This window comes from Uloborus diversus, chromosome 8, assembly GCF_026930045.1.
Source record: "Uloborus diversus isolate 005 chromosome 8, Udiv.v.3.1, whole genome shotgun sequence".
Lineage (NCBI taxonomy): Eukaryota > Metazoa > Arthropoda > Arachnida > Araneae > Uloboridae > Uloborus > Uloborus diversus.
Window position 1 is genome coordinate 45,909,913 of NC_072738.1, and position 16,441 is coordinate 45,926,353.

The 16,441-nt window shown below is 32.2% G+C and overlaps 1 protein-coding gene across 1 annotated transcript in view; it reads right to left on the reverse strand.

The window, feature by feature from the left end:
* Positions 1-16,439, reverse strand: part of LOC129228263 (uncharacterized) — a 29,258-nt gene extending 12,819 nt beyond the window's left edge. Inside the window, exons 1-6 of the mRNA XM_054862933.1 lie at positions 16,164-16,439; positions 13,069-13,176; positions 9,053-9,152; positions 7,068-7,155; positions 6,036-6,224; positions 1,705-1,875 (exon numbers count right to left, since the gene is read on the reverse strand). Of these exons, the coding sequence (XP_054718908.1) occupies positions 1,705-1,875; positions 6,036-6,224; positions 7,068-7,155; positions 9,053-9,152; positions 13,069-13,176; positions 16,164-16,182 (675 nt within the window). The 5' untranslated portion in view covers positions 16,183-16,439. The remainder of the gene's footprint in view (positions 1-1,704; positions 1,876-6,035; positions 6,225-7,067; positions 7,156-9,052; positions 9,153-13,068; positions 13,177-16,163) is intronic.
* Between the last annotated feature and the right edge of the window lie 2 nt (positions 16,440-16,441).

Sequence of the window (16,441 nt, forward strand, 5' to 3'; positions counted from 1 at the left end):
AATCATGGGCATTTAAGCACAGGTCCTAGCATTGCAGCAGCAGGTCGATGCCTTCGATGTATAAAAATCGGGGCTGATTCCTGATGAAGTCCTGCATGGCTTCCTTCACTTCATCGTCCAAATGGAAACATTTCCCCTGTCATGCTCTCTTAAGTGGCCCAAAGATGTGGAATTCAGAGGTTGACAAGCTTAGATTATACGGGGGCGGCTCCAAAACTTCTCAACGCAAAATTTGTTTATGCTCGTCTGGTTTTCCTGAGATGATCTTTGTGGATGATAGTGTGAACCGTTCCTTTACTCAGATTGAGTTCGTCACGGATTCCATGGTTTTCTTAATCTTACGATTAGCTCAGAACATTTCATTAACGAAGGTAATGGAATCAATGGTGATCGCGGTGTTTGTTTGGCCCGGCCTCGGCAGATCTCAGGTCGTTTGCTGCCCTTAATCGCACCACTGCGCTTTCCGATCTGGACGCATCCATGGATAGCAGGACTTTCTTTTTGTACAATTTCCTCTACTGCAAACAGGTTTAACCACTGAACGGCATTTGAGATGCATACCTCATACCACCCTTTATATATTTGTGCAGTGATGCTCTAACTGAATCATTCATGCTGATGCTATTGCACCAGTCCACTTTTCATTTGGGCAACCCTTATACTTTGCAGTGGACTCAACACATGGTCTAAGGGAGTTAAATCAGGCGTAAGTGGAAAAGTTTGAATGCTTATGAGTTATTCTTCAAAAAGTGTAAGATTGCTGTGACATGCATTTTACAGTAAACATTTTAAGGAATAGTTCAATTAACAACATTTAACCTGCCAACATTTTTTACAATAATTTTTATTTTAACATCTTTCTGGTTCAAATCTCACCACTATGGCATGTTAATGTTGCTTAATAACTAGTTTAATTAAAAGTATTTATTTATTTACTTATTTATTATGTCATCCACAAGTGTCTCAAATACTAAATGTTGTTATTTGGTTTGTTTCAGTAGGATAATGAGTTACCTCACACAAATTCTCCCCTCCATTACCTAAACATAAAATTCTATTTCTCATTGGCAAATGGCATCACATTTTTTTTAATGTGATACAAGAGGACAACTTTGTTTATTTTCAGCCATAAAGATGTTATGAAATTTTCGTTGAGAAACAAAACATTGGTTTGAAAATCAAATATGATTATTCGAAATTGTCACCACCATGAACTTGGAAGTTCAGGTATGCAAGTTAATGTAAAAACAAACTTTCCTTGAAAATTGCAACCATTACTAAGCTATTTGAAGTTTTGAAAGCTGCCTGCTTCAACGTCAAAAATTATTACTGCTAAAATGAAGCAAAATAAAACTGATAAAATTAAGTAAACAAGCAAAATAAATTTTTGTGTGCACATAATAAAGGGAGAACACATTGAAAATTCCACAATTTTTTTCAGAGAGGTATTTTAAAACATTTTCATTTTTTCCTAACAATATCAAAACATTTTCCAGAAAATCTCCTGACTTTATCGACCTTAAAAATTATAGTTGTTCACTTGTTATTTATTTCTCCTACACTTCAAATACTTGTACGGTATTACTAAAAATAATAATTAACTTGAAATTAAATTTGTTATACTTTGAATTAAATTGTACTTAAATTAATGTTTGTTTTCATTTTTATTAAATGAAGTTTTTTATGTCATAATTAAAAACATACTTCTACTGGTGAAAGGTTATATGAACAAGAAGGAACAGGCTCATCTTCTTTTTTGACGACTGTCAAGAGATCTGTAGGAATTTCTGGCTTTTCCTCAGGCAAGTCTTCAGGCTTTTCACCTTTACCCTGGTAATAATATTCAATTATGCTTCTGACTGGTTTCCATGGCAGCTGTAAGGTCAAACATTTGTAAACATTATATATTTTTTTCTAATGAAACATAGGGGGATGATAGATAAAATTCTAATACTATATAATGATTTGAGTTTAAAAAAAATAATAAAATAAATAAATGAATTACCAAACAATTTTTAATCCCCTAATTTCCACAGTTATTCTCAATATAAAAACATCTCATATTCCTTAGTTACATTAATCTATCTTATTCTTATTTGTCTAACATTACATTTTAACCAACACACTTAGAACGCACTTCTAGAAAGTTTACAGGATTCATACTCACTTCGGATAAAAAATTTCCATCACTTTTCCAAAACTTTTTTCATGGCTTAAAAATTTTCATGACCTTGTTACACAAAGAAAATAGTACTATTTAATTCCAAACTCTCCAATTTTCGGAAATAGGCATTTAGCAAAACATTTACGTGAATGCTACTACCTCATTGAAGCGCTTATTTGTGCTTGTGATTGAAAAAATGTCAGTGCACACTATAGAAACTAAATAAAAACTGTTCTTATCTGTCTTTAACATATAAATTTAGGTGAAGTAAAAATATAGGAGATTGCAATATACTGATGCTTATACGTCTAATAAATAGGGCAGAATAGTAATGAATGGGACAAAGTTTGCATGAGTCATTAAAGTTTCAAATTTACTTTATAAAAACATTGCCCTTAGGTGTCAACAGCACATCTAACCATCCATTTAACTTGACAGTATTTTTATTCTTTAAAGTAAGGCCACGTTTTTCAGTAAATTCATTTATCTAAACCAGATATTTCAGCTAGCCACATGGGGGAATCAGTTTTGTGAGCCGTATGTTGTTCATCACTGTTTTAGAGCATTAGAATTCCCCTATTTCAATGTTCTATCACCTGAAAAAAGTTGATTTCCTAAAGCCTTCAACTAATTAAGATAAGCTATGATAAATTTAATAATTTCTTTTTAAGAGTGGCTGAAATGAAATCTTATGCAATTGAATTATTTTTTGAAGGGGTGAAGCAAAATCAAGAACACGTAATTCCACCACTACAGAATATAAAATATAAGAAGTGCTGAAAATAAAGGTGAATTCAAAATTAGTGATGTCCCTGCAAGAGACGTACCAAGTAGCACTTTGGCTGAGTAGCCAAGTACCAATTATGTTTTAAGAAAAACCGCTGACACACACACATGATGAATTTTGAACTCATTGGAATAGTAGTATAGACCTCCTCATAGTACCATATAATAGTTTTTAAAACAAAATTTCGGAAAAAATTTAATTACGCATTATTAAAAAGATTTTGTTTGTGTCAAAAATTTTACAAAAAAGTTATTTTTAAAATTAAAAGTAAACAAATAAATAAAAGGTATGATTAATAAAGTTGGAATTAAAGTATTATATTTATCTATTATAGTTCTAGTTCACCAAACAAATAATTTTTAAAAGAAAAGAAAAAAAAGAGTTAAAAGCACAAATGTGCAGGGACACTGAAGACAAGTGTTTTTGCGTTACAAAGAACGTCTTTCTCAGTGCATAAAATGTGAGTTAATGAATGTAAAGACATCCGACAAAAAAATCCAATTTTCGTCAGATTTCTTTAAATCCATACGCTCACATTTTGTGCATTGAAACAAGCATTCCTCGTAATGCCAAAACACGTGTCTGCAGTGTTCCTGCACATTTGAGGCAGTGAGAAACAAAGGGATGTAAGTGGACATTTTCAAGTTTTGAGTAAAATGCATTTAAAGATAACATCCTAGGTAGGCTTTCATTGATTTTTTTTTTCTAAATCATGCTGTACAGCAGCACCTACTAGGGCTACTAGTACTATCTCTTACAGAAGAGAGGTTCCCCTACTATTTGTACTGGTTATCTCCAAATTTTTAATTTTGTCACTTACATCCCTTTGCTTCTCACTGCCTCATTTGTGCTTTTAACATTGTTTTATTTTTTAAACAAAGGTATTTTTATATTTCTAATGAATAAAATTTTGTTTGCAGCAAAAATTCATTTAACAATATAAAAATTTCATATTTTCTATACTTGGCTTTTTCCCCCCCATTTTTAGCCTACTTTCCCAGTAAAAGTCAGAAAAAGAAGAAAAAAGCATGAAAGAAGGCTTAATGCATCTTAAAAATATCGCGAAAAACAAAAAAAAAATCAAAAATAAGTAAAATAATTAAATAAATATTGAAAAATTAAAAATTGGAAAGTAGGGTATTGAGATGGGGAAAAATGTCTGTCGGTCTGTCTGTCTGTCGGTCAGTCTGTCTGTCTGTCGGTCAGTCTGTCTGTCTGTCGGTCTGTCTGTCTGTCTGTCCCCCCCTAATAACTTTTGAATGAATAGTCCGATTCAAACAAACTTTTTTTTGTTCGAAAGATCTTGGCGAGTACACCTCATTCCCATATTTCACTTTTTGATTTGAACTATTTTTTGTTCAATTTTGAACAGTTCAAAAAAATTTAACATTAGCGCCTACGGGGAAATTCAAGGCAATTCCGAACTGGGAGGCGAATTTGCTTCAAACAAACTTTGTAGGAAAAAGCTTTTGATGAAAAACTTGTATATAAAATATCTTTTTGATTTGAACAATTTTCCGTTCAATTTTGAACAGTTCAAATCCCTTAACATTAGCGCCTACGGGGAAACTGAAAGTCAATGTAGATTCCGTACTTGAAGGCGGATTTACTTCAAACAAATTTTGTTGGAAACAGCTCTTGACGCCAAACTCCAGACTCCGAGAATTTAGGGGCACCTGACTCCGACTCGACTCCTGTGCCCGATAATCAATCGGACTCCGACTCCCCGACTTCGAGTCTGACTTCTTGGCTTTGGCAAAAATTTATACTTGGAGGACAGATGACTGACTCCGATTTTTGGATATTCGACTCCGACTCCTTTATCCCAAAATGAGATTGGCTCCTCAGCTATGGTTTTAACTGTGAACTAATTATTGTTGATATGACTTGTTTTTATTTTCACGCTAAAGTTTTAATTTAGGCATTCAGTTTTCGGCGAATAAACTCGAAGTCATTCATGTTTCTACATAAAGATATACACAGACGATTTTTTTTTTTTTTGACAATGATAATTATTTCTTTTAAGTTGACATTTTATTGTTTTTATTTATTTTAGTAATTGCATTAATTCATTTAAAAAATTATTTTTGGCAACAGGGGAAAAAGAAACGATTTTTTAATATGATGCGTTTATTTCAATAAGCTTATTAATTTTAATTATTATTTTTTCGTTTTGAAAACTGTTAAAGAATTTTTTTAATGGAAAATAGTGTATTAGCTGCTTTGTTTGAAAGGTGCTTTTTTTTTTTTTAAAGATGAGTGAGGAATATTTTATTCCTAGAAATCAGCTTATGATATTAAAAAAATATGTTTGAAACAATTTGCGATTTTTGCTATTTTTGAGAATATTGATCAGGTAGTAGAAAGTAGTATGGGTATATGGGAAAGTAGGCTCGTTTAGTTCTGGACAGAACTTCGTGTTAATAAATAAGTTTTATTAACTTTGGGGACATTAAAATAAAGATTTACTCCATTGAAGCATAACAAACTTCCTTATTCTCAAAATTTAAATTTGAATTGTAAATAATTGCAGTATATTATATGCTCGCACTTTTTTATTACTTGTAAGTATTTAATTATTGTCTTGAACAATATTCAATATTTCACAACTACACGGTATTGGCCGAGTATCTGATCAAAATTTGGCCGAGTCCCTGCAGCAAAATCACATTAAAAAAATGGCGGGCGGCTGTTACAGAAGCAGATGCAACATGATTCCAAAACTCAGATTTATTTTTTGGGATCATTCAATTTTCCAGTATTAATATCTTTTACAAGCAATACTTTTAAATCACTCAAGGTTTTTAATGCTCTTTTGTTGTTACTTTCTTCCTGCTCAACAAATTTTTCCATGAATTTAAATAAATATCCATGACTTTTAATAAAAATATTAATTTTCCATGATTTTTCTAGGTCTGATCCCCCCCCCCCCCCGTACAAACCCTGTATAAGGTTTCCTGCACATGTGGCAACCACAGACACAGTTCTCTTGACAAGACATTTTTTAATATATAGAGATAAAAAATAGAAAAATATAGAAATTTTCACATAACCAGCAAAAAATTGTTTCAAAGACAAACTTACAAATTCCTTCTTAATTGCACAGAAATTCTTCCCACAGGCTTCCAATGCTTGAGCAAATAATTGAGCTTCAGATGGTGACCAGTCATTGGCAACATTGATTTTACATTCAGATTCACCAGATGATGATGGTTTCGGCACTTGACAGCCATCATCATGATGACAGGGATGATGAGAAGCGACAAATTCAGACTGGAAAAAAGTTACAGCAATTAGATACATAAGAAAAGTTTTTATTTAAAAAGCTTGAATCGAGCTCTAGCAATATAAAATACACTTTTAACAAGAATTATCAAAATGTGGCAAAAATAAATCCTCACCTATATCATAGCCAATGATCGACCTGACCTCAACAATAATGAAACTCGCACTGGGGTATGATAATTTGATTAATGTGTTTTGGCAATGCTTGAAATGCAGGAAACTGCTTTATTTTGACAAGGCTGAACTGGGTCTGGAAACCTTACTGTTTTACTGGTAAGACTCATTTCACGGAAATGAAGAAATGAAAAAATGGTCATCACACACAATGAACAAGCATAATTTTTGCAATCAGTTTTGCAAAAAAATAAAAATGATTGATAAAAATGAAATTTACACAACTTATGAAATTGTGTTTGGATTTTGTTACTCCTTACACACAAAATGCATGAATAAAAAAATATACTCCAGTAGAACCTTCATACAATTTTTCATAACTTTTTTTTTTTTTGTAATCTCTCACTGCTACTGGAATTTTTAATAGTAGCAGTCTATACTACAATTCTTATAATAATGCATCCTTTAAGATTTTAAGCCTCAAAAAACCTTTAATTTTAATAAACAAAATAATAATTATTATTATTATGAAATAAATAATAGCAATAAGGAGCAATTACGACAACGAAATTATTGGGAGATGAATTAGTTATTAACGTTTTCTTCAGAAATAAATCATAGAGAATTAATATGCACTTACAAATATTCGTTGTCTTGTACACATAAAATAGAAATTTAGTCAAAAAATCTCAAAAGAAAGATTCAGCTCAAACATACCAATCCTTTGATTGCTGACTGTAAAGAACTGTCTGATTTTTCAGCATTTTTTGGATTATCTACTGCTTTAGCAAACAATCCAATGCCCCTGAAATTAGACAACCTTTATGAAGTAACTTTCATAAATTGCAGGGAACAAAAATAACTGTAAGAACAATTTAGCCAATTTGGCTACACATAAAACATTGCATGAATAATATAAATTCATATTTTACTGTTGTCAAGAAATATCTTCAGCATAAACTAAAATTTACTAAAGCTGTATGAAAGTGGAAAATGGAAGTACCCCAGGAAAATTTTTAATTCTATACTAGTTGCATTGCCCATACCTCGAAAATAAAAGTTATATCAAGTGGCGCATGTTCTACAATCAAGCTTCAGTTATAGAAAAAAAATAATGTAAATACTTCCCGTCAAAATAATCATTCTTAATAAAAAAAAAGGCAACCTTCCTGATTATCTTCTGTTGGCAGTACAAAAAGAAAGAAAGAAGATAAATCCCCAAATAATAATCAAAAAGAGATATTTTTACCTCAAAACAAAAACAAATTTTATTTAGTCACAGTCAAGGAAAAAAGTGGTAACCTTCTGAACGCTAGTTTAAAACGAGATTGGGCAAACGATAATTTTCTGATATGAAATTACGTTCCATTAGACCTTAAAAATGCTTTTAAATTTTTTCCTGGTAATTTTACAGCCTTGTTTTTTTTTTTTTTTTTTGAAACAAATCAATTTCAGGGGTAGTTTTCGTGGGCTTTCGAATGGTGCAAAATTTGAACTGATCAAATAATGATTTTGAGTAAAAAGAGCCATTTAATGCCATTTTCGGGCCCTAAAATTAAATTCCGAACGGTTCGGTACTTTTACTACATTTGAAACCCCCCTACCCTCCTTCTCGGGTGCCCAAATAACCCCATCCAAATTTGGTTGAGAACTGACATAAGCAGTGTATTTGTTTAGGGAATATTATATACACATATAAATATATTCTTTGTTTTATTTATGTAGATTATAGGACTTTTTTATTACTTAAGGGGAAGCTGTACTTGGAAGCATTGCATGAGTATTAGCACCGTCCTATTCTGTGTTTTTTCGCCTCTCCCTTCCCCATGCTAGTCGCACATCTCTTTCTGATGTGGTATAAGAATTCCTCTGCGGGGCAGGTATAAACCACCAAATCAATCAAAAATTCCTATCCTAAATAAATATTTTTATTCAGGATGTTTTACCTAAAATGACCTGTAAATTTTAGTCTATAACAGCCTAAATACTCCATTTTAATTTTCTAAATTAGTTTATCTAATGTTTTTCATATTACTAACTTCACACTGATATAAAATTTCCCATTACTAGATAATGCATTCACAATGTTTTCATAGAAAAAAGAAATAATCTAGATAAAGTAAATTATAAATATAATTAAAAATTAACTTAACAAGAGTATATCTCTACATATTTAACACAGTGCTCAGGACTTATTAGGACGCTTTGGAATTCTTTTTACTTGTGCATTTTTTGTAAAACATTTTGAAAAGGGTCATGCACTGAAAACAAATGAAACAGGTATTTGAATTCCCTAAAAAACGATCTGTAAAACAAAAATGTCAATTTTGAAAACTCAAAGGGAATTTGAGGAAAATGGCAGTTTTGTTTCCAAAAATTTCACTGTTCAGTGCAAAAAATTGATCAAACATTTTGTAGGATGATATATCAATCAAACAATTTTTGCAGAGGAAGCCACAGAAAGTATAACAATAAATCCAGAATATCACACGTGTAGAAGATCTACACATCAATTGAAAGAAAGGTTCAATGTGAAAATATCGTCGCCTCAGAGCAACAGTAAGATATCTAGTCCCAGAAATAACACTGAGATATCTTAACGTTGCTCTGAAGCGAAGATATAGAAGTTATTAAGCTATTTCTACTGTAAAAGTACAAGGGTTTAAATTATAATGTTTGTAAATAAAATGAATTGTACTTACTTTGCCATAGACAAGTACTGCTCAATTTCTTGATCAGTTAACTGATCTGGTTTCCATTTTATAGTTTCCAAATCCTCACATTTTCTGCCATCTTTCTCTCCTGCAACAAAAAAATACTTAATGAGCCTAAATGATTCGTCTAACACTTCGTCTAAATAAAAGGTACTGAAGTAACTAGTTTAATGGAAAAATTAAGACAAACACAAAGTGAGAAAACATCTGCCTCCAGTTCAGTAATTGTCTAATTGCAGACTGATGTGTCAGTAACAAAATTTAAACTGCAGTCTCTGGAACGAATGACCAGGCAGTTGGTATATTGCCTGCAGTTCTGCCTTTGTCCTGACTTAAGGCAGAGTTTGTTGATTTAAATCAGCTTGATTTAAATCGTGATTAAAATCATGATTCAAATCAAGTGATTTTTTAAAAAAATATTGATTTAAATCAAATGGTTTGAATTAAGTGATTTTTTTAACAAAATCAGTAATTAAAATCAGTTGATTTTACTTTTATAAATTAATTTTGCATTTTTAGAATGTATTGCTCCAAATTTAACTACACTGCACTATACTATCTTAACTTCAACAGGCAAAACTACATAGATCAATCTTTCTGTGTGTGTAACATATTTTCACTCTGTTGCTTTCACTCCAAAATTAGTTTAGAACAAAATAAAAATTTGGAGTTTTTCATATACACCATGACTAATATACACTGGTATGCAAAAATTAAGGACAAAGTAGAAAAATCAGCATATCAGCTGAACAAAGAGGCAGAGCGGACAGAAAGACCAATCAGGAGATTAAGTAAGGTGATGTACGGTAGCACATGCGCAGATATGCAGGCAGACGTAATGGGGGAGTGTCTGAGTAGAGTAAAGCATTTTGTCGGTGTAAGATCAGTATTTCTGGCAAAGAGATTGCACGCCGTATAGCAGTTAAAATCACACCGAGTTGCTGCCTCAGCGAGAAATGGCGAATAATCAATCTGTTAAACGACATCTGGATGCTTTTACCCGAGGTCGAATCATTGGGAAGTTGGAGGAAGGCCGCAGTGTGACAAGTGTGGCTGCAGAGTTCGGAATTGCTCACAGCATCGTTTCACGACTTAATTTCAAACTACAGGAACAGCTATCCGGGGGTTCAGTAGTGGAACCACACCCGCAGATGACTGGTATATTGTCTTACAGGCCAGAAGAAACAGGCGGCAGACAGCGGGAGAAATCGCTAGACACACGACACAGGCGACCGATATCGCATTTTACCGTGGCCAGAAGACTGCACGGTGGTGGTCTGTTTGCATGACGTCCTATACGGTGTGTACCTCTAATACCTGCCCATCGGAAGGGCGTTCTCTGTGGTGCCGGGAACACCGGAATTGGAGAGACAATGAATGGGGACGAGTATTCTTTACAGATGAGAGCAGATTCAGTCTGAGTAGTGATTCTCATCTGGAGAGAGCGGGGAAGCCGCAATCATCCCTCGAACATCATTGAAAGGGACAGGTATGGAGGTCGCGGTGTTCGAGATATGGAAGAGATTCTTCTTCCATATGTGCGTCTTTTTAGAGGCGCTATGGGTCCGCAGTTCCTTTTCATGGATGACAATGCACCATGTCATCGCACAGTAGCTGCCGAACAGCTCTTAGAGAGTGAGGATATTGAACGTATGGATTGGCCGGCACGATCTCCGGATCTCCCATCGAGCATGTATGGGATTTTCTAGGCAGACGCTTGGCAGCTCGTACCTTACTGCCAGTAATGATTCGGGAGCTTCGATTGGCGCTGCAAGACGAATGGGCAGCAATGCCTGAACAACTCATTGACACCCTCATTCTCAGCATGGGCAGACGCTGTGAAACCTGCCTAACAGTCGGGGGAGATCATATCCCCTACTAAAGACCTGATTTTCTTGCTGGACACACATCACAGGGATGTTTCGGCCTTCAGTCGCATTGCGCTCCATGCTACTTTTTCAATAAAGCTTCTTTTTATCCCTCTGATTTCTCTTTTAGTAAGTGTTGCTTACATTACACATGTTCTTACGTATTGGGGATCTTACGTTATTAAATGTGCTGATTTGGAAAGCTTTTGTACAAAGTTATATTGAAAAAACCGTCTTGTCCTTAATTTTTGCACACCAGTGTAGTTCAGAAAAGTCAACATTTTATTTTACACTAAAAACGTACATGATAATGGAAACCTTATCTTTAAATAAAGCATAAAACAAACTCACCTCTTATCTAAGCATTATAACGTAAACATAAATCTTAAAAATATTATTGAATAGTTAGAGAACTTATCATAATTTCAAAAGTAAGTTAAATCAATTCATCTATTGTATGAAATATATTATGTTTAAAAATGTAAAGTAGTTAGAATCTACAAATTTTTGAACATTAAAAAAAAAAAAAAATCTGATTTAAATTTTTAAAAACATCCAATTCAAATTAAAAAACTCCGATGTTTTTGATTTTTTTTAAAAAAATGAAAAAAGTCACGAACCCTGGCTTAAGTAACTTACTGCTTAAAAATATGAATGTTGGAACTTGCTATGAGAGGTAAAGGAGGGAGTTCCTCATATAAACTGGGAAAAAAAAAAATAAGAAAGAAGGGAGAAAGAAAAAAGAAACAAATCAGAAGAGAGAAAAAATAATTGACATTGTGTTCTCAAAGAGCTGAAAGGGAAAAGCAGGACTTATCTTTCTACTAAAAACTTTGTCTCAAAGCAAAAGCTGCACATTTCGGCTCTTTATAGTCTTATGTTTCTTATTTGTATAGTTCAATAATAAAAAATAATTCAAGGGCTTTTTTACATTATCATTAATCATTTGTCTAAAAATATATGTTTTTATACATTTGTTAGAGCGGGTAGTAAGCGGAACTGCCCCATATCTGGATTTGTCAGTCACGTGGCGTACCCTTACTCCCAATGAAACAGAATCTACTTCATAAAAAAATTCAAAACCCGACAAATACATTGGATTGCACTACATGCCTTTTTTTATTGTATTATTTCAAATCAAAAAAACAAAAGAATCTGCTTTTTTGTGTGATAGAAAGTTAAATATAACTAATAAGGTTTGAAGGAGAGAAAATTAATAAATGTTCCTGCCCTCTCCCCACCCCCTTTTTTTCTTAAATTACAGTATTACTCAAGATCAAGAACAATTTTTACGAAGCAATTGTTTTTTTTAAATTTTTTTTACTCAGATTAGTAAATTTTTTATATTGCATTTCAAGGATAGGCAAAGGAAAATAAGAAGAAAAAAATGGTTGTCAAACAATATATTGTTACAAATTCTGTAAATAGTAATTATTTTTATGATTAATTTGTTGGAATCTGGCTAAATTGGATGTTTATTCCATTATCTTTCATCTAAAATTATTGTAGTAACATAACCTGTAAATAGTTTCTTGTAATGTACATACAACCCTCTAACATTTGACTGAAGTATACGGTTTCTCTATTTTTCATTGATAAGATTCATGAATGAATAGAAAAGAAAATCAAGAAGCATTTTGAATTTTGTGGAAACTTCTCTTTCCAGATTTATAAATAGCCACGGCCAACGGCGGGAGTCCGTCTCGTTTTAGTTCTTGCTTTGAAAAGTGCGTTTTGGCCTTGCGCTGTGTTTTTTGCATATTTTGATGTAAATACTGGTTGACCGTTGAGTTTACGGTGTTAATCGATATTTGCCTAATTGCTATGGTTAATTTAGCAGTTGTAACTATGCTTCCTGTACATAGTTATAAATAAATCTCCTGTGTTTTCTCAAGAACTGTGTCGTCATTCAAAGAAAGTTTGAAGTTGTATCACGAACTCTTAACAATATTGATTTTGAATCATCATGTGACATGAACTTGAACATGAGTCATACATGATCTGATGACATCAACACACACACACACACACACATATATATATATATATATATATATATATATATACATAAACACATAAATACTAATTTATTTGCAAAAATAAATATTTCACAATATTAAATTATTAAACATTTACCTGGTTTTAAAAGAGGAGGAATCGAGGCCTGATATTGCCGTCCAACTCTTATTCTATTTCTATTTTTATTTTTAGCCTCATAATCCCAATATGAATCAAATTCAGCATCTAAAAAAGGGAGTAAACATATTAAAAATATTTTTCATAAAAATACTTTATTCCTTCAATGTTTTATAAATACAAAAATGCTTAATGTTTGAGAAAAACAACATTGATAAAAAAAATTATGAACAAATAAAAGAAAAAAAGAACACTTGCTCAGTCAATAAATACAACAATTGCTCCATTGACATAATATATATTGTATATACTAACGTATAAGTTGAGAAATTTAGTACATAAAATCAGATTAAAAGTTAGGGACTCGATTTATACGTGGGAAAGAACTTCCGGAAATTTTTTCCAAACAATTCTTGGGGGGGAAAAACACTCGAAAACGTGAACATAAAACCCCATTTTAGACCAACCCTTTAAAGCTGATGCTATAGAAGTAAATACTTACACATTCTGCTATAATTTTTCATGGTCTGACTGTGAAATAAAGGCTAAATAATTACAGTAAATGGCGGACTATGCGAAAAGTGCGGGAGTCGCCATATTTGCAAATTTTTCCGATAGTCGCAAACTAATGCTCATCTTTTTAAAAATAATACAATATGACTACAGCACATAATTAACTGATATTTATTCAAAATAAAAATAACAGAAATCATAACAGCGAAATCGAATCCTTTACAAAAATCACAATCGCAGAAGAGATCCCTTTTTGTGCACAATCAGACATTTTTTAATATAAAAATATTCATTAAATTTCAATTTCCCCCTTTTCATAATGTTTACGTCCAAAATTAGTAGCAAAACATTCCCGATTTTTTCGAAGAGCAGTTCGACATATAAGCGGGTTCGATTTTTTCCCGATTTTCCTCTGAAAAGTAGGGGGGTTGACTTATGCGCGATGTTGACTAATATGAGAGTATATGCGATATATGAAAAGAATCAGGGCCGTTTTCAAGTTTTGCCACAGCAGGTGATGCTGACAAGTGCCGCCCCCTCTTCTTAATATTGTAGTTTTTTAATCATTGAGCATACTCTTACTCGTTGCTGCAATTTGAGCTGCAACTTCGTTTTTTTGCCTCCTTACAATTTTGTCATCATGAAATTTGATGCCCCTAAAATCTGCCGCCCTAGGCGGTGGCACAGGTCGCCTACCCCAAGAGCCACGCCTGATAAGAATCATAAGGGAGATATAGACAAATGAAAAAATGCGTTTTAAAAGATTGTATCAGACACAAAGAAAAAATGTCAAAAGAAATAACATTCTCTATACCAGTGTTTCTCAATGTTTTTTAATCCATGGCCAGGCAAGTTTTTTTGGAAAAAAAAAATTCACCGAGCAGTGCTGTTTTTCTTCCCTTCTTTTCTTCTTTATTTTATGCAAAACAAAATAATAAAACTTGCATTTGTGGACCATTAAAGACGTATGAATTTTTGTATGTTTTTTCTATCTCTTTTTCTTTACAAATAAACAAAAAAAAAAAAATTTTTTAGGACTAAAAGTTTCAAACATTTTGCAAATGGCAGTGGTTTGTTTTAATTTTTTTGCAAAATAATAATATTAAACAATGAATTAATAAATGCATAACTAAAACTATACTAAGTGCTAAGGAATTGTTGCAAAAAATAATTAGGATGTTAAAAATAAAAGTAATAATTATAAAAAGAAGAAATAAATAGTGCTAAAAAAGAAAGTTAATCACAAAATTTGAGTAGAAGATCTTGCATTTGGTGTTTTAATTTTTATTATGCTGTTTTCTTTTTTGGAAAATTGTTTAGCATAGGATAAGCAAAAATCGCTGAGAACCGGTGCCAGTCTTCCAGACTACCTGGTTGAGAATTGCTCCCCTTTTACAGTGGAACTTTTATAAACTTGCATTTTTTGTTTTGAAAAATCTATTTAGTTTTCATTTTAATTTATATTTATTTGAGATTAAATAGCATTTAAAATCTTGTGAGGACATTATTGTTTTTACAAGTGGAATTTTGAGGAAACAACTTTTTTAGAAAAATTTATAAATTAACGCAGATAAAGACATGATTTTAGCATGCGAGGAACTCAGTTAAACACCTTTAAATCTAAATTTTCTGCCATTTTTACTGCTTTATTTTCTTTCTTTTATTCGAGTTATGGCCTGCGCTTCAGAAATTTAAAAAATTTGGTAGCACTGTCTAATAAATGTTTCTCACTGATTCAGACTTCTAAGCTTGTCTAATAAAGTAAATTTTATCCAGTTCTGGTAATTATTGAGTAATCATTTTGGTGCATAAGTAAATATGCAAAAATTAAAATATATCAATAATAATAAAAGAAAAATTACATAGTTGTGTTGAATTTCAGCATTAAATTCATTAAACTGCATTGACAAATGTTTTTTTAACTGAAATGAATCATTTTACACACAAATCCATGTAATCATATTGACAATATAAAATGTGATTTCTGCAGTATTTTCCAATAGAAATAAAATTCTCAGCATTTCTCCGGAAACAAGCAAAAATAAACTAAAAGAAAAGACTAAGTAGGTTGAATCTAAAGAACAGACAAAATAATATATTCAGACTAAATGTTTCTTCACTTGCTAAGAGTTAGCAAAGATCTTTATTTGACAACTGTTCATTTAAACATAAATTCTTTCTCAAACTCCAGGTAAGAATCATACTGCTAAAATGCAAGATCAATTATCAACTTGTATCATAAGTTGAAATAGTAAACACTTCATAATGTTGACATAAAAATTCACACTAAAGTAGATGCCAGGCTGACATGGCCATATGTAATCAAACAAACTAAAGGACTAAAAAGTTTAGGAATCATATTGTTTTTAACATGAAATCAACTAATATTGCATGAATATAAACAAATATCACTAGCGATGTCATGATTTATCTCTGTTTATTTCAACTCAAGCTCGCAACAAATTGTATACATGATTCAAACAAATAATCGATAGAAAATTTTGATATATGATTGATGATAAGGATAATTTTATAAATACAAATACTAAAATACAGAAAAGGGATCTATGTATCGATCGTACCTGAACTACATTTATCCATCAAAACTGATAGTCATTTGTTAAATACAATTTACACATCGTACATTAACGCCCTACACAATTTATTACTTTCAACTATCATTATGCTGCCCATATTTTTCAGGGGTTAGTTTAACCACTTTAATGTCAACGACTGAGTTTGTTCTTTACGCATCGGTTCAGACGGGCGAGGCCCTCGTCCACTTTTAAAGCTATGGTTTATCATCAATACAATGCATAAATAGGGAGTCGCTTTCGTTTCCTCTCCTCCGATCCTTCGA